The sequence below is a fragment of the Triturus cristatus genome, chromosome 4_2 (genome assembly GCF_964204655.1).
Source record: "Triturus cristatus chromosome 4_2, aTriCri1.1, whole genome shotgun sequence".
NCBI lineage: Eukaryota > Metazoa > Chordata > Amphibia > Caudata > Salamandridae > Triturus > Triturus cristatus.
The window spans coordinates 588,903,898-588,923,486 of NC_140586.1; the positions used below are offsets into that span (position 1 = coordinate 588,903,898).

The 19,589-nt window shown below is 43.1% G+C and overlaps 1 protein-coding gene across 1 annotated transcript in view; it reads right to left on the reverse strand.

Annotated features, from left to right (window-relative positions):
* Positions 1-1,043: 1,043 nt before the first annotated feature.
* Positions 1,044-19,589, reverse strand: part of LOC146834722 (pancreatic alpha-amylase-like) — a 146,365-nt gene continuing 127,819 nt past the window's right edge. The window contains exons 5-11 of the mRNA XM_085602249.1: positions 18,815-19,045; positions 12,552-12,685; positions 12,341-12,463; positions 12,144-12,243; positions 6,972-7,093; positions 6,764-6,889; positions 1,044-1,303 (exon numbers count right to left, since the gene is read on the reverse strand). Of these exons, the coding sequence (XP_085458375.1) occupies positions 1,114-1,303; positions 6,764-6,889; positions 6,972-7,093; positions 12,144-12,243; positions 12,341-12,463; positions 12,552-12,685; positions 18,815-19,045 (1,026 nt within the window). The 3' untranslated portion in view covers positions 1,044-1,113. The remainder of the gene's footprint in view (positions 1,304-6,763; positions 6,890-6,971; positions 7,094-12,143; positions 12,244-12,340; positions 12,464-12,551; positions 12,686-18,814; positions 19,046-19,589) is intronic.

A 19,589-nucleotide genomic window follows, 5' to 3' on the forward strand; every position in this document is an offset into this window, starting at 1 on the left:
ATCTAAAAATACCTCAGGACTTCACTCAGAAATGTTTGTTTACTGGTTGGGGGACCTGGGTATGATTAAAAACAATAGTTGTGGAGAGGAATCGATATCAAAAGTATTATCTATCCAATCATTTAAGATATTTGCATTACATATAAATGACTAAGCTGGGTAGCAGCTAGTCGAGGGAGTTTAGGTATACAGGCCAACACCTTTCCATTGACGAGTGTGTCATGTCAAGGGACTTAGCTAGGAGAACCATAGCCTCAATTAGTGGCAAGGTCTGAGTGTGGTAGGCAGGGATAATTACACTGAGCCCTGATGAAGGCCTCATGACCCAAAGATGCAATAATTAGGCAAAAACATGTTGGGTAGACAAATATAATGTAAAGATCTTAAATGAGTGGATAGACAATACATTTGCTATCAATTACTAATCACGCCTCTTGTTTTTGATCATACCTAGGTCACCCAACTAATAAAGGAATATTTTCGAGGGATGTCCTAAGGTATTTTTAGATATGGATCCTTGTCTTTATCCAGTCTCCTTTATCAAAGAACTCCCGGAATCTTGTTGAGTCCACCGTGGTGGTAGTACTCCTATGTCATTGTGGTTGTTCACCTACGATGAAGCAAGCCACGACACAAGTGGATAAGATCATCTATCCAAGTATCTTTAGATGCCTGTGAACCAAGCAAAGGTTACTACAAATAATTGACCCTTTCCATCTCCCTAGCATTCACAGTGGTGTGTACATAAAATATAATGGAGGTTAGGCTAGGTTGACTCATTTGTCTTTCTATTGGTGCATTCAAGATGTCTATGTCACCCTATATTCCTTAGGACGACTCATTGCGCTCTATTCATGTATAAACTGCATGTGGGTGTCTTTTGGTGTAGTTTATCCTGGATTATAATGTCCGTAAACTGTTTTTCACTGCTTTTCTACACATATATTACAGTTCAATTTTATTACTACTATACATTTTTTATATGGATTTGATGTCCTGTTGGGCCCGGTCTGCGGTACAGTTAACTGCAAATAAATATAGCATTTGCTACTTTTTTGAAGTGATGTTTATTTCATGATAGCATTCATGGCATTGATTGAAGTGTGTGGTCACTCATAGTTTGGCATCAACATGAATGGCAACGAATGGATCCTCTGCCGTGTTGCTGATCTGAAATCTGGCTGAGCTGTCACTGCCAACGCTGATTTGAATGCCAGTGCAGCGCCCATTCTCCTTCTGCCCAGATATGACGTCACAGTACGTGCCAGCAGGGAGGCCAGTTTTTAAAGTTACATCCATATGCCTACAAGAAAGCGGGGAGCAAATATTTCATGTTATTTGACACTACAAAAAAACTTTCCAAAGGAAGACCAATGTAGCAATCATATGATTATATAGCCCATTCATGAAATGGCATTAATTCCTCAATTTATTCATTTGTATTACTTTCCATAGCATGTGCCTCGAACCCATGCTTGCCACCTTGGCCACACCCTTCAGAAGCGCTCCTCTAGCTGGTACATTGAATCAATAAGACTCCTCTCCTATCACTTTCAGGATCCTTAACCCTAGTTAAATACTCTTCCTATGCCAGTAGCTGAGTTTAGCTTTGACATGGATCCAAAGCCCTCAAGTTTCATGTCTCCTAATCTGGTGCTATCAGTCCAGAACGCTTTCATAATCAAATATCCCCCTAACCTATCAAAAAATGTTGCAAAAAGCTTTGAACATAGACTACTTAAATCCCACCCTGAAACCCTTATCTCAGATCCCTTATTCTCCATTGAAAAAAGGTGCTACTATAAGTGATCTCATCTTTTATACAAAATGACATGCTCAATGGAGGAAGGCCCTCCACTCACTGCTCCAGATCTCCACTTCCATGAAGACTCCACATGGCTTTAGAGTGATGGTTTATAGAGCAGAAGCCACCATTTCCCTTTACAAAAAAGGGACTATCATTATCCAAGCCTCAGACCGCAACCTTCCCATGTTTGACAATATTTTCCCCATCATTAAGAACACTGTGTCTAGCATTAAATCCTCCCACTCCCTATGAGTCGCCAGTTCTGCAGAGGTCCCCCAGACTCCTCAAAGCTTATCATCTCTCATCCTCGACTACTCTTTTGACCCTAACTTGGCCCCTCATGGCTCCCACTTAGTGACCACCACACATAATAGTAACTCTCCTTCTATTCCAGTTGGGAATATGCCCCTCCAGTGCATTCACTATTCCAGTATGCATGTTCACCTCTTCTCTAGAACAACTAGCTCTGACTTGCCAAGCTCCTTAAATCACACCATCCCCTAAGATATTCCGTTGACCTCCAAGCCCAGTACGGCTGATATGGTGAGTATACCCAAGACTCTCTCTAAATAAAAATCAATCACACCCCGGTGTTTGATTGTCTGAACTGGACTAACAACATGTCTCCCACAACCCCTATCCTGCCTCTTGGCCAAGGGCTGCACCTCACATCCTCCAATTTATTCCACAATCCTACCCTGCTTCTGCAGGCTCTTTTGTGTCAATATCCTTCTAACCCTTCTTCCCCGAACTCACCCTCCCCTCCTAGCCACCAGCCTCAAGTCCCTGAATCCCACCCTACCTTACAGCCGCAGCCTCTTCCAGGGTTTTTATTCCATCCTCCACTAGTTGCCCCCGCAGGGTCCCCTGTTCCAAGCTTTGAATACCCACTTCCACACTTCATTGGAATCTAGACTTGATGATATCACACTTAACCTCCAACAACTTAAGACAGAGGTTTGAAGTCTATTACATATCACCTCTGAGATGTCCGTTAATCAGAGGCTCAGATGGTCCACAAAGACTAACTGCCTTAATCATGTGCTCCCATCTAACTCTGGCACCATGCTTCCTGCTCCCCCCACCAACTAGGTCTTCACTAACATGTCATCTCCGCCCCAAAGTTGTAAAACTGCTCCCCACCCTAATGACCCCTCGCGGCTCTCTAGATTTAAAGATCCACTGTCTGACAAGGATATTCCTTTCCTCCTACTCTCATATGATCCTACACACTCCACCACCAAAACAAACTTACACCAAATAGAAGCAATCCTTACGGACCCTTTCAGGGAACCTAGGGTAAACACCAAAGCCTTAAATGATAACAGCCTTATGAGAGTCACCATCACTCTTTCTACCACACTGGACACCAATCCAAAACTTAAATGCCTGCTTCTCAACTGCAGATCAGCAGTAAGACATGCTGATGGCATTGCTGCCCTCATCCTTGCATATGACCTTGATCTTTTAATGTTGACTGAAACCTGACTAAATGACTCATCTCAACCCATCCTGGATATACTTGTCCCTTCTAACTATGACATCATTAGGTTAGAAAGATCTAGCGGACAAGGTGGCAGCATTGCTTGTATGCATTGTGCCGTCTATCAGTCAAACAATCACAATCGGCTCTCCTGCTGGCTTGTGAATATCTGTGCATTGAGGTTGCTTGTAAAAATAAACATCTATGCAAATTGCACATGTTATACCACCCTCTGCGTGACAATCTTCCCTTCATAGAACAGATCATGGATATCATCTCATCTAAGTCTGATCTTCACGGCACTCAGATCTTCCTGGGAGATTTCAGCCTCCACTGGAATGGTATGAATGATGTGGCAGTCAATAGCCTTAAATCTTTCCTGGTAGACCTTAACCTAAACCAAATTTGTGACAGCCTTACTCATATTAAAGGAGCTACCTTAGATCTAGTCATCAGTAAGCTCAACTCCATTCATCTTGAATCTATCGTCCCTTGTGACTGGACTGACCACCACTACATCACCTTCCTCATCTCAGATTCTGTGAGAGTTAACAGAGTCCAGCCTAAGAACCCCAGACACTGGAAAAGATGTCTATGAAACATCAACTTGCGTGATCTGGCTGCTCTCTATGATAACATTCTGCCCTCTCCTGTGGACATGTCTGATGTTCATGACCTAACAGACCATTATAACCACTCCATGACAAGTGTTCTAGACTCGATGGTGCGTCTACAGTTAAAAAGATTGTCCTCCAAAGTCTCCAAACCTTGGTAGAATGATAGTCTAAATACTGAAAGACGGAATCTGAGACTAGCAGAAAGATTGTGGAGATCCTCTTTCTCCCTTGAACATTTCAACCGACTGAGATCTTTAAGAAATATTTATACCAAGTGTATCAGATGCTCTAAAGCAACATTTTTCAGAAACCAATTAGAGCAAGCAAAAATCCGTCCAAAAAAGCTGTTAGAGCTTATCAAGCTTCAATCAAACAGTCAACCTATCCTCTCCCCATTGGGTCTAGGTACGCAGCCTAACTGCGAAGAATTCACGGACTTCTTCTCTGATAAGACTACTAAGATCAAAGTCGAACTACTTTCAGCCTTTGAGCACCTTTCTATCGCACCTTTCTATCGCACCTCCTAACACCCTCCTTCCTACTTGGTTGGATGACGCCCTGCCCGTTCGGCTCTGGCCCCCCAAAAACAACACCTCCTGGAGCATTTTCAAAACTTTGGATGAAAGTACCATATGCAAAACTCTGGCTATTAAGAAACCATCGAACCATTTCAACAACCCCTTGCCATTGAACTTCTTCTCTGAGATCAGAGCCTCCATACTCCCAAAGTCTGGACAGGTTACCTCTATTCTAAAGAAACCATCTGCAAATTCCTAGACCTATACAACTTCCGCCCAATTTCTAACATCCCCACATTGGCAAAGCTCCTGGAGAAATGTGTACATGTCCAGCTTTGCACCCACATTAAACATTTCCGACTCCAGGACCAATTTTTATCCGCTTTCCGTCGGGGTCATAGCATAGAATCCACTTTCACTCACATTGTAGATGATGCGCTAAGATTGCTACATCAAAACAAATCTTGTCTACTGATCCTCCTTGACCTTTAGATACTGTTAAGTATGACAACCTAATTGACCTCTTGGATGGGGCTGTTTGGGCATGTACTTAACTGGTTCTCCTAATTTCTCCACAACAGAACCCAAAGCTTCAAGGTGAACCGGTCCCTGTCTCAACTTTCACTGGTCACTCTGGGGGTTCCACAGGGATCCGAGCTTTCACCCACTCTCTTTAACCTGTTCATGCAGCCCTTAACAGAAATTCAGAAATCATCCAACATTCACTTTCACATGTACGCTGATGATACCCAACTTACCTGAAAGTCGCCTCCCTTGAGGACATCAGGTCCCTCAACTCATTCTTACTGAAAACACAAAGCTGGTTGACACGTAACCACCTGAAGCTCAACGCTCTTAAAAATTAATTCCTCTTAATCGCACCGACCAAGCAGTCTGCAGTCATCGAAGAAGCAACTAACAGCTCTTAATTGCAAGCCACTCATCATTGCTTCCACAAGCTCATTGGGAATAATGCCAGACAAGAGTTTAAACATGCAGAAGCACATTAGTACACTTACCATGGGAACGAACTTTCAACTCAGCATCTTAAGGAAAATAAAAACTTTCCTCCCTTCACATGACTGGTGCAAGGCATAGTGATCTCTAAGCTTGATTATGGAAGCGCAACCATTTGTGGCCTTCCTCGATCGAAGACGGCCCCTCTCAGGGCTGCCCTCAATTCTGCTGCAAGGCTTATAATGGGCTCGAAAAGAAACAATCATATCACGCCAGAGCTGATATCCTTAAATTGGCTCCCACATGAAGCTAGACTACAATTAAAAATTGCTTGTATGACACAAAGCCATTCATTTTAACGGTCCCAATGTACCTCACTCGAAAACTGGAGCTCTCGTGGATCTAGATCCACTAGAAGTGCTATCACACTACTGCTCAAACCACATTCAATAAAAAAAAAACATACCACCGAGCCTTCTCGGTATTGCCCAGAGGATATGGAACTCCTTACCCCCTGAAGTCAGGTTGAATCCCTCTACTGCGCTTTTAAAAAAAGGAAGTTAAAATGATACTGATGAAGACATTTTTGCCATAGAAATGGAGCTTCTAAGGCGCTGGAGGACATCCCGAATATTTTGAGTCTATGAAGATTGTTTTGCGGATCTGTTGGTCCTCTTTTACCTTCTCATTCCGTTCGCAACTGATATAATGTAAAGTGTTATGATACCCCCTGTGATCACGTTAGCAACATAGACTATATCCCTATACTTCCTTTCTCAAGGAAGCAAAAAACGATACGGATGAAAACATTTTTGCCTTGGATTCTTTGCTTCCAGTGCTCCCTAGGGCAACCAGGTCTATGAGACTATTCAGATTGTATTTTGTTTGGTTGCTCTATTTGTACCCCTCATATCCTGCCGTGACTTATAAACTGTAAAGCACTCTGATACCCCAGGTGGTCATGTTCACGCTATAGAAAACATTTTTAATGTTGCCCTCTATATTGCTGCACCTGGCTTGGGACTGCTGGGCCACAGGTCCACTGCAGCTTTTTAAGTGTTCTATACAAGACTGTATAAAGTTATCATTACATGAGTTTATTCTTGAATGATTATAAGAGAAATGATTGCTTATCAACCATACTGTGTACTCAATTAATTATTGAGCAGTGGAGGCAATATTCTGATCCTAGTTTAATATGAAAATACATTGTCAGCAATTCTGTACTAGGGTGCTGATGCACACTTTTAGTACTGAAACTCAGCGTGATAAAGTTAAATCTGACAGTTTACCTGCTTGACTGAACTTGAAAAGCAATGCGCCACCCTTTGTAATGAATATTACATGCAAAGAAATGCGTTCAAAACTGTGCAGTACTCACCAATCATCATTATTGAAGACGATAAAGCCCTTGTTACCACGACCAAATGCAATCTGATTGCTTCCATTATCCCACCAGTTTGAGAACGGTTGACCATCAGCAACATTACGGAAAATTACCATGTTCCTAGGAAAAATTTAATTTTATTTTTAAATTGTAAGTTGATTGGTAACTGAATCGTTGTATAGACTCTGAAGTTTTGACTTACTTTATTTGGCGCCATCTGTGTTCACAGACCCAGTCCCCTGCACAGGTGGTATCAGGATTTATGGAAACAGGTTTGGTTGAACCGTCAGGGTTACGTGGAGGTCCAATCCAATCATTGACGTCCTAAGCAGTAAATATTAATAATTCATAGTTTTCATGCTTACATTACTATTGAAAAACAAGCCAATAAAATAGATATGCTACAATGACATAAACCTCTTTAGATATGTATAATAGTGTGCATGTATATGTGTGTGTGTGTGTGCATGTGTGTGTGTGTGTCTGTCTGTCTGTGACCGTGCATGTTTATAATTCTCCAAAAGGTACAGCCATGCAAATTACTAATAATCCCAGTGCCTCACCAATGGGCAGCCACAAATATGCTCATGCTAGCAGGGGTGTAGCTTCAGGTGGTGTTTGAGGTGTAATACCCCTCAAATAAATAAATTGTTGCCTTGGTGGCTGGGTCAGGGGGACCCAGTCGGGTCTGCTATGTCTGTGTGGTGTTGTCTTGTCATTCTGATTTCGTTGAGAAGTTTTAAGTTGTTCATTTTTTGGATGAGGAACTTAAATATATTTAGTGACCAATTAAAAAAAAAAGTAGCAAATCTGCACCCAAAGAAGTACTCCTTGAATGGATGCAAATGTACTACTTTTTAAAATTCACAAACATTAGCAGTAGTAGGGTTGGAATGCTAAGCCAGTCTCAGGTTTCCAGGCATACTGCTGGCAAGCAAACATCCAAAAGGCGATGGGATGAATGCTTGCAAATATTATGACTCCTGGCAATCACTTGGGATAGCAAACAATTTTATTTTACCCACTGTGCCACTTTAGACAGAGGGCCTGATTTAGTATTCAGCAGATGGTGTAAAGTCAGACAGGGTTGCAGAGGACTTTACTGCCTTTAGTCCGTCAGTCAAATTTAAAGATGTCTGCCGTTGCGGCCATGTCTATAGAATGGCAGGAACCGCTGTCATGGCAGTTTCTGTCCATGTAGGAAAAGTTGGACGAATTAGTCTGTCAATCATTACAGCTGGCAGTCAAACGTTTCCAAAGTTTTTTATTTTTCAAATGCCAACGCCTAAATCAGGAGTTTGTTTTTGAAAAATAATAATAATTTCGAAAACTCAAATGGCCCCTATGCCATTGGAGATACCTCCCATGGGATGGGAGTCATTTTTCGTTTTACACTGTCCCTCACTGCCAGGATGGACAGTAAAATGAGTCACCATTGTAGCGGAGTACCTGTCCTGCAAACTCTAAATAAGCCCCAGAAGCACAATGCAGATCACTACTGACCCTTCTCCTCGTGGGAACAGTCAATGCCGATTCTTGGTCACCTCTCACATTAATATTGTGGCCCACTGCTTTTTCTGTTGGGATATTTGAGATTCACCCGCCAAATCTAAATGACTGAGCTATGCCCTTGCTTGATGGCCCTACCACTTCTACCTACCTGACAGAATAGGAGCGCAGTTTAAAACACAACAGCTGTATTATACCATGGATGTCCATTGGAACAGCATTTCAGAAGAGAATCACTGTTAGTGAAAAAATTGCATATGCTTTGAGGTGGAAAAAAACATGAAAGAGGGAATCATGTGAAGTACTGAGGCTGCTCAAGCTTGAGTGATACCTAAAACTGGCCACCAGAAAGGAGGAGTCATGATGGTTGAAGGCCCAGTGTGTGGACATAGAGGTGAGCTATATGCCAGCACTACAAAGGCTAGGTATAGGGAGGGTAAGCTGTTTTTTTAAATAAAGCTAGCACATTGGTGTTTTTTCTACATATCTTAAAGATGTCACTGTGGCACTTCAGGGGTGACCAATTGGTACTGTAGTTTGTTGGATGATAGATGATGTGCGTGTCAGTAGTGTAAGGCAATAGAAAATATGAGACTGCTTAGTAGGTTACCCAAAGGTCAGTAAAATATTTGAATATTGCCTGATAATTATTATAAAACTAAGTTAATGAGTTTCAAATATACTGCATTTTGTATGCTGCAGTTTAGGAAATAATAGACGATTAACAGGTTTCTCTCAGTGCTAAAATTTAATAGGCAGGTTTTTGCAAATCGATTTCTCAACTGGCTCACATATCATGCTTGTGATTGCTGTTCTGTAATGTTTATTGTATAGTAGCTACTGAAAAAAAACTGTCATTCTTTCAGTCTTTGCTTCCCCAATTAGTCTCTGTAGGAAGCCGGCTTTTCTTGAATGGTCACCCTTGATTTTTCGCTTTTTTGAGGGACCCTATTTTTGATGGCTGTAAAATAATGCTGCCTGTATTCCTCTTCCATTCAACATGATGACATAGGTATACCACTAACTGGTCTATTTAACTTACATATAGGTCCGTAGGATATGGTACAAAATGTTTCCAGAGACTCTAAATTAAATGCCACAAGTGGACTGCTGCTCTTATTGTACCAACCGCTTCAGTGACTGTGTACAACAGGGCTGCAGGCCTACCACTGTAGCCAGACTAAAGCAGCTTTTAAACTGCTAGTTGATCTATCAGAATAAACCCTTTTGACGGGACTGAACCTTTCTCATAAGTATTAATAATTCATCCATAAGTAGGAGATTTACTTCTCATAAAAGAGGGTGCATGGTATATAAAAGTAGGATATGTAGAAATTTAATGTTAAACACCCTTGCAGTGAAAAAGCCCTAAAACATATGTTCACTGTAGCAAGGCCGACTGTTCTACAGAAAAACACTGTGATGCAAAACTAAATATAAAAATGCTATCTCTGGCTAGGAACTGTCTAGAAATGTAATTCTTGGAATCTGAAATACTTATTAAAAGCCTAACTCAAAGTGAAGTCGAATTTTGAATAAATATTAGGGAAACAGTACCTTTAGAAACTTACCTTTGCCCTGCCTAATGCCTCTGGAGGCTCATTTGCATTAAGCCTCCAGCTGAAAGCATCTTGAGTGCTGAGCCTTGAATAAGGTGTGAAAAATGCTTCCAGAGTAGGGGACAAAGGCTTGATTGTAGAGAGGTGCTTCTGTTCCTCTGGCAGGATGGCCAGTTGAGCAGTGCCCAGGAGCTTCATTATCTTCAAAGGGGTCTCCCTTGTCTAAGACAGATGTCAGGTGGCACTTGCACAGACCCTTCCTTGTTCCTTTAGCCATCCATGCTCCAATTCCTGTGGGGAGGGAGCTACTTCCAGAACTGATTTGAAGTGACCACAGAGGAGGGGTTGCTCATTTCCCTTATCACACCTCTGGGGTGGACGCACAGTCTCGGCACAAGAAGAGAAGTATTTCAGCATCTTAGATTCAGACCGAGAAGTGCACTGTGGGATCATTTGCAATAGGGCAAACAGGACATGCTGCAAAAGTGGGTGGGGTAACCCCTGGGAACTTTGACCAAATAAGGCAGGAAGGAACTTGGTGTCAGCCCCCCCCCCCCCCCACAAGGCTGTGGCCAGGCATAAATGTGGCACTCACAATACCATCTTCAGAACACTACCGGACGTATGGAAGATCATGAGGGAACTAAACCTACTGTATAAGACCTGAGAAGAGCCCTGGAGGGCTGAACCTGCTCTCCCACGTGTACCAAAGAAAAAGAAGTGGACCCCAAGGGTCATAAGTCGGACATCATGTTCAAGCTACAGAGACACAAATTACAAGAGGCTTTCCCTGCAACTGACTAGTTTGATCATTTCCAACTAGACCTGACTTGGACTCTGAAGGTGGCTTCTGCTGAAGTGAATTTTGAATCCCCAGGGCTGTTCCTGAGGTCTTGGAACTCCGGTTTTATATCAAAGTTTACTCCTCTTAACATCCTGTGAACGCTGGGACTTAAAAATATTTTGCCTCCAAATACCTTCGGACTCAGGTTTCTCAAGCTCTACATTTTTCCACAGCACCACATCCAATTTACTAGGAAATAAAGCAGAAGGTATCCAGCTTCATGGATCCCTCTTCAGCTACAGCCGCATCCTTTCCCTGCTGGAGGAATCTGAGCTGCAAAAAAGTGATTACGTCCAAACACAGAAGTCTTCACTGGGCAAAGGCACCAAAATCATCTGGCTGGTGAGGGAACATCAATACATACCTTTCCAATTCAATGTTTGAAAGAAAGTTTAGGGCATGCCTCTTCCACTTTGGCATTTGGTTGCAATTTGAGTTTTATACATGAAAAAAGACTTTTTGCTGTTATAAATGGCCTGATTTTTCAAATCTAATCTTATGAGATCAAAAAAACACTTCATACATCTGGCCGTTAGTCCAAAAATAGAACTTTCAAATAGGTTGAATCTGGTTTCTGTAACAGACCCGGGCTCCATCAAAGTCTGCCTCAAATCGTGCCTACTGTCCAGTCTACCAGAACCAGTTGACTGTGGGTGAAATGTAGCATTTTTTGGCTAAATTGGTAACCTTAAGCTTTAAAAATGAATATCTACGGTCTTCCTTTTTTGAGATTTTGATGTTTTGGCGTCATTTACTTTGTTAAAATTGACTCTATTTTTCTAAACTGGCTTGAGATTTTTCTTTTGCCGTATTGTGATTTTATTATTGTTTTGGTACTGCATAAACAATTTACACATTGCCTTTAAGTTAAGTCTGTCTGCTCTGGGCCATATATACCAGATACCAGGCAGTTGAGTCTCAGCTTTATTTAGTGACTTTAGTAAACCACCCTAAGTTTTGTGATTATGGCTTGAGGTGGGTCATCACCTCCTTTAACCAATGCCACCACATTCTTGCAGTACATGTTGTATATTTATTACAATTTTATATGTTAGAAAAGGGGAATCAGCAACATGGCATTTCTTTCACATGTGTATTTGAATATAATCAATAGCATTGAATATAATAACTCCACATGTGCATTCAGGAAGGTGCATAGACATTTGAGAGCATGGGTGGATTTACTTGATATCAAATTTGAAAACCATTGGGTGTGTTTGAGAAAGTGACTACAACCCTGGATTCCACTTTTTATCTGGAATAAGCTGGAAATCCACTGAACACTAGTCCTTGGGATTCAAGGCAGGATTTGCAGTACATCTATCTATTTCTTGTGATCCTTTCAGTTTGGAAAGCTACACAAGGGCTTTTGTACATAACCACATATGTTTGAAAGGATCACTTTTCGGAAACCATGTTTCTACAGATCGGCTTTATGGACAAAATATTTTCACAAACTTACCTTCCCGTTTACAAAGTTTCTTGACCAACGGAAACTTGACATCACACGAGTAAACCCATAGGGATGAGCAAGCATGAAGCCAACTCCCATTTTGTACAATCTGAGGTATGAAAAGTAGAGAGACAGCAAAAATGCAATTTAAGACAGAGTCCAAAAGTAATGCGAATGTATGTTGCAAAGAAAATTACAGCTCTTACCGAGAATCAAAGAAGGTGAGAATTGACCCTCCACCAGCACCGTGCCCTCTCTGGTTGTCATGATTGTCTACAAAAACCAGGGCTCTGTCTGATGGCATAAAAGCCCATCCTTCACCCCAGTTCCTACCAAACAGAATATGACTGTTAGATACTGAAATAAATTACTGTATTAACAACATTTTTAACATGTTTAGGCCAATGTGGTCCTTACCTTAAATAACACATTTTTTCTCCATTCCATTTACGAATGACATTTCCCAGTTTGGCTCCGTACTTGAATTCAGTCACTCTGCCATTTCCAAAGTACTCATTCACAGAAATTCCCTCTCCTCCGAGATCAATTACCTTTGAAGAAAACCACATGAAAAGTCAAATATTCCTTTATGGACGTGTATGTATATAGGGTTTGCTTCATTTTACATGGCATTTTTTACAAGGTAATCACGTTTGTATTCAATACAATCGAAGGGTATGGAAAGCAAATGCCAAATCTCCTAAAGGCAGTTCTACAATTGTGCTTTTTAGAAATGATGTCTTAAACTGACGATTCATTCTGATAAAAGGTTTTGTCAATTCTCTGCTCATCTGTGATTTTCTAAACTTTCAATATAAATTAATAGCTGACATCTAGTTTAACATGTAGAGCGGGGGTCTTAAACTTTTCTGTAAGAAGAGCAGCTCTTGCTTAGTGGAAATATTTCTGAGCTATTGGTGTTGTAGTAGTGACTGCATCAGACAGGAGTACTGTAATAGCTTCCCTATGCAAGAATACCAGCAGTGTTCACCTCATTCAGGAAGGTTGCCAGCAATCATGTAACAAAGGCTTTGTCAGTTTGGAATGCCTTTACATGGGTAATGCGGAAGAGCCATAACTTCAATGTCCTGGGTGTCAAGGTAATAATTTAAGTAATAGGTCTCCCTAACAGTACATAATTTATCACTCAAATATCAGCTTAAAATACATTTTGGAGATTCAACGATTTTTCTCCAAACATCAGTTTATGAGTCATGGAAATACACACATTTTCGTCTCAAATCCACACTTCACAGTTTTGGTATACATATATTAATTCAACTAGGAAAAAGTTTTTAATTTGTTAGGGTGGGCTGCATACAGGAGAGTTACTTACAGGTAGCTGGAGAGCTACCAGTAGTTCACAAGCTACTCATTAGAAAAGCCTGCTGTAGAGAGACATGAAAATCAACCATCAATGTTATCTCATATTGTGAAGCAAACCCACGATTTTATAAGTGATAGGAGTTTATTTTTAGCTTATCAATCTCAATACCTGTTTATGTATTGTTTTGCTGGTGATTTGTAAGTCCCCACATGCCACACTCCTCTGACTACTTCAGGGTGTCACTTCCTAAAACTCAAGGCTTTTAGATGGGGATCCTACTACTTGACTATAAGATGAGACCAAGCAGGACACCCACTGTCACATGACCATGATCAAAAAGAATGCACAGTTTGAAAGAGGAAAGTAGAAAGCTGCATTTTTACTTTATTTTACGTTTTAAAAGTTATTGTTTTCGGGCAGCTGAAATGTCAAAGTGCTTGAGGGTGGAAAAAGGTGAGACGAAGGGAAATAGCTGTGAAGCTAGTTCATCTACAAAAAATAAGCATACTCCTATCTGGAAGGGAGCAGACCAAATGCCTTGTAGCAAAGTAGAGTCGTAAGCGATTTCCTGAAGTTTCGGAAATCCCCTTCAGTGCAGAGGGAAGGAGCAACAAATTCCAGAGGAAGAAATGCATTTATTCTGTGTGCCCTTTTTAGGTCTCGCTTAGGCAGCGCTTGTGCTGTCTCGTTGAGACATGCAGTATATGCTTTGCTAGGTGAGTCCCTGCCTCCGTTTTCATATTTGTTATTGAGTGTGTCTTTCAAAATGTAGTACTTGCTATTGGCCATGTAAATGTTGAAGAGCGTGGGGCTGAGTGATGATCCCTGTGGTACTCCGCAGTTGATATCTGTGGGTTTGGAAAGGAAGGGAGGGAGTCGAATCCTCTGGGTTCTGCCGGAGAGGAAGGATTGGATCCAGTCAAGGGCGGCTCCTTGTATTCCCATGTCATGAAGTCTGGCTGCGAGCGTGCGATGTGAAATGGTGTGGAAGGCTGCGGAGAGGTCTAGGAGGATGAGGGCCGCAGTGTGTCCCTGATCCAGTAACATGCGGATGTCGTCGGTGGCGGCGAGGATGGCGGTCTCGGTGCTGTGGTTGCTGCAGAATCCAGGCTGGGAGGCGTCCAGGATGGAGTTCTCTTCAATGAAGGCTGTCAGCTGGGCGTTTACGAGTCTCTTGGTGACTTTGGTCGCAAAGAGAAGGAGAGAGATGGGCCAGTAGTTTTTCAGGCCCGTTGGGTCAGCCGTTGGTTTCTTGAGGAGGGGTTTTACCTCCGCCCATTTCCAGTCATCTGGGCAGATGCCTGATCTGAGGGAGGCGTTGATGGTGCATCCAAATTTGAAAACGGTGGCGGCCCTGTGGAATATATACGGTGAGCAAGGGTCCGTTGGGGCTCCTGAGAGAGTTTTCTTCATGGTCGTGGTGATGAGTTCGACGGTAGCTGGATCCCAGGACATGATGGTCAGCTCATCTGCGGCGGTGGGTAGGGGAGTGGTGTTCATCGTTAGTTCGCTGAAGTTGTCGTAGAGGGCCTTGATGTTCAGATGGAAGTAGGAGCTGAGCTTGTCGCAGAATTCCTGGGAAGGTGTGACGTCCGTGGCTTCGCAGGTGGGTTTTGCAAACTGCTGTATGACGTTGGCGTTGGTCGCGTTGTTCTGGACCTTGTCTCTCATGATGGTCCGTTTAGTGTCTCTAATGCGCTGGTTGTATTCCTGTAGGGCATTCTTGTGGTTGTTCGGTGCTTCTGTGGTTTTCAGGTTTCGCCAGGTTTTCTCTAGGCGCCTGCAGGAGCGTCTGGCTTCTTGAAGTTCTGTGGTTAACTAGGTCGGCCTTCAGAGGGCGTTGTTTGGCGGGGGCAGAGGGGTGCGACCTTGTCAGCACAGCAGGAAATCCAGCGGAGAGTTGGTGTTGGTCGTGGCAATGGGGGGATTTTGACGGAGGGTGGTGTTGAGGTGCTCTTCTGTGACCTTGCTCCAGTTCCGTCGTGGCAGGTGCAGGGCGGGTTTGGGTGCGATGGTGGTGTTCAAGGTGAAGTGGACGCAGTGGTGGTCAGTCCAGAGGGGCTGGGAGGTGTGGCTGAAGCAGATGTTTGTTCCTCCCACGTAGATGGGGTCAAGGGTGTGACCCGCTCTGTGGGTGGGCGTGTTGACGAGCTGCTTCAGTCCTAGGTTGGCAAGGCTGTCGAGGAGAGTGGTGAAGTCAGGGTCGTTGCCGTTGTCGAGGTGGAAGTTCAGGTCCACGAGTAGAATGTAGTCCATGGAGGTGATGGCGTGGGGTGCGGCGAGCTCAGCGATGGTAGTTGCGGGGTGGGTTAGAGGTCCTGGCGGTCTGTAGATGAGGGTGCCGCATAGCGTGGTCCTGGGGCTTGTCTGGATCTGGAAATTAAGGTGGTCTGTGTTGGAGTGGGGGTCACTCATGCTGTATGCGGAGAGTCGGAGGGGGGTCATGTGTACGATGGCGAGTCCTCCTCCTGGGCGGTGCAGACAGTCCTTTCTCTAGATCTTGTAGCCGTCGGGGATGGCAGTGGCGATGATGGGGCTGGAGGTGGCGTTCATCCAGATTTGCGTGAAGAAGGGGATGTCGGGCGAGGGGGTGTCGATCAGGTCCCAGATATCTACGGCGTGTCGGTGCAGGGAGCGCACGTTGAGAAGGATTCAGGTCAGGGTTTCGGTGGTGCGTGCATCAGGCGTGTCTTCGGCAGTCATGGGAGCTATGTTGATGGTGAAGGATCTGTGGCAGGGTCTGCATGAGAACTGCCCGTGGGTGGTGTTCGGCGAGGATCTTGCACTGTCGATGTGTCTTCTGGGGTTGAGTGCGTGGAGGGCAGTTGAGTCATAGCGGAGGGTCTGGGGGAACAAGGGTTCCTGGTGCTGGTCATGGTCGCGGTCGGGGACGGGCGCAGACAGGCTTGCCTTAGGCGCACCTTCGGCGCGCCAGCGGCTCGACCACGTAGCGGTCGCCATAATGTAGGGGAGGGGGAGGGACGTGCAGCTGGGAGGCAGGAGCGGGGCGGTAGGGGTCAGTGGTCAGCAGCAGCGGGAAAGGAGGGGAAACTAGGGGGGGCACAGCAATGGGCAATAAGGGGAACAACTGGGCAAAATAAAACAGTAGCAGGCACAATAATTACAATTTAAGACACAAGGCACAGCGCGCAAAGAAAATACCGTAATCAGGGTGGTTTCGAACCCTGCAATGGAGGGGCTGGCTTCCCTGAGGCGACGCAGATCACAGTGGAGCTGCCAGGGAGAGTGTGATCTCAGGGCCGAAGTCTGAGGACTCACACCCATATTACATACTCCCCATAGTGAAATTAGGAATGCGACCGAACAGTGTTCAGTCGCATCCTAATGGAGTGGTTGGGACCGACGACCAGGTGTCGGTCGGTCCCATGACCAAGTTGGTGTTGGGCGGAAGTGATTCTGCCCAACATCGTAATAAGCTCCACAGTGTTTTATCCACTATGCAGGAATAGTGGAGTTGAGTTGTGATCTGTGTACTGTATTTAAGTGTGTTCTTCTTCACTCAGTTATCTGTCTTTTTTAATGCTTGCTATTTCCTCATTGGTTAAAAAGGAAGGCGAGGGAGGGATGGGAGGTAATGCATCCATTACTTACTGACAATAGCATTACTCCTAGTCCTACTCCCTCGCCTTCTTCCAGGATCCCTCATGCCCGCCCGGTATGGTTCAACTGAGTTACGGCTCAGCTTGTTTATGTACAGAAGGTGTTGGGGGAGGGATGTTTTATGGGTTAAAGGGGGGTCTTTCGGAGGCAAGGGACCACATTGGTTCATAAAGAAGGCGAGGGAGTTGGACACTGTGAAGCACTTTGAATGAGCGCAACAAAAGCTTGTTTCAGGGAAGCTCTCTAATGCACACAATCATGGCGACTCTCTCAACTCTTTCTCTGTAGTGTCTGATAAGATTATACATAACACTACTTCCAAGGTTTGATGATCCAGCAGTCACACAAAACAAACAAATGAGACATAGAGTAATTCAAAGCAGACAACTAATGTAAATCGCACACGATCTTTTCCCCACTCTTTTCTGTCTCTACACTTTAAGCACCATGCCCCAAGACAGGATAAGAACACCTCTTAGCCACTGTACAAATAAATTATACCATCTAAGCATGGCTTTACAGTGTAGTGCACTGCACTTCAGACATTGCACTTAGGCCTGAAAGGAACACTATGAAAAACTAGTACATAACCAATACGTGGTGCACTAGACACCAGAGTGCCCCATCAAAAGGGGAGTGGAGAGAGGAGGGCTTGTTGGTTGTTTGCAAATGTATGGATGACGTAATTATTGTTTGGAAATCAATAAAATAAATATACAAAAAAAGATGTAAAGGACTACACAAATGGGTATAGAAATATAATTTTTGTAGCATATGGTATTTGGCTTCTTTTTGGCACTACATTATTATATATGCACTGTTATTCTCCTATTGTGACTCACTCTCCCTTTTAGTTCCCTATGTATGCAATTTGATTTTAAAATATATTTTACAATTTTGAAGAATGACCAAGAATCACTTTCATGTTTTTGACATCTAAAATGTAATAAATGTAATAAGTTATATTGAAAAATTGAAATGTTGAGAGCTCCATTGAAGATAATGGACAGCTTCACGCTTCTAATGGCTGGCATAAGCCTTCTGCTCCAACATTCCAATGTTCGTGTTTATGATTCTTCCTTTTTTTCATTTAGAACATTCTACCCTTAGTGAGTGGAATGTTCTAATAGCCAATAGCCCTTCTGCTATGAGCTATACCGGTTGTTAAAGGCCCTCTCCCCCATTATAGGCCCTTGCCTGCAGCGATAACTCAGATTCAGGGCTTTTAACAACCGTTATAGCCCTCGGCAGCGGGCTATAAGGCTATATTATAACCTAAGAGCCCACCGAAGCGGGTTTTACTGGCCATTATAGGCACGCTCCAGCGTTAAAGCGATGGCCTTTCACAAACGAGCAGGCCTTTAATGGCCAGTTGAGCCCACTACAGAAGGCTCTGAGGCTATCAAAACATTCTTTCCCTAGAGGGCAGAATTTTCTAAGTTGTAAAACAAAGCCGCACAAAGCCCAAGGGAGTTGAAATCCCCTCGGGCTCCTCGAGGTCTTTGTTAAACATTGGAATGTTGTTGCTCTGCGCTTCTACGGGCCGTAAGAAGTCCGGAACACTCCATTGTTTTCAATGGAGCGTTCAGCATTCCAATGTTCTAATTATAATGATACCATGATATAATGGGAACAGTCAGATAGCAAACTGATATTCACCTATTGATCAATATCCACCTCTAGTTGCAATATTTAGATTTGTTTACATAATATATGAAATAAAACAGGTTACCTCTTGGAAGATGAAAGGCTTTGTGCCACTTGGGAACCATTTAGTATTTAGATTCTGGAGCTTGTTTAAAATTGCCTTGATATCACCGGGCCACATATGTTTGGCAGCATCGAGCCTGAAGCCTGCGACGCCAATACTGATCAGATGGTTCAAGAAATCAGCAATTTTGCCGCGAACATACTCTTTCTCAAGTGCAAGATCAAGAAGACTTACAAGACGGCAATCTCGAACCTGTAAAAGTACAAACATTCTGTGACTGATCTATGCCTAAAAAGTGGCTGAGAAATGTAGTCAACTTACTGTTACATCTCATTAACATACGTTCATTTCCTTACGTTTGTTCAATGAGACAACTGAATGATTAGTAGTCTATCAATGATGCATTTATGTTTGATCAGGTAAACATTATTTGTGCTTTACAGAAAAGAATAACTCAGTAATCCACTAAAACCCTTGACCTTGGATAGCCAAACTTTGAAATGAGCGCATATTAATAAACAAATATGTCGTCTAATCTCCGTTTCCAGTCCTTATTCCGGCCTTCATTACTGATTATAGAACATATTTTCATTTGTTATCTTTTATTAGCTCATGCTGACAACACTTCTTAGTGGCTCATTTCGATCTTTTTTCTTTAAAGTGTGGCTATTTATACAAAATAGAAATAAAATAGATTCTCTAAGTAATACTGGAAGAACATCATGTCTAATGTGACAATCTAAGCAGCTGAAAACCATTACATGAAATTATTGTACAAAATAGGAAGTTGGATTAT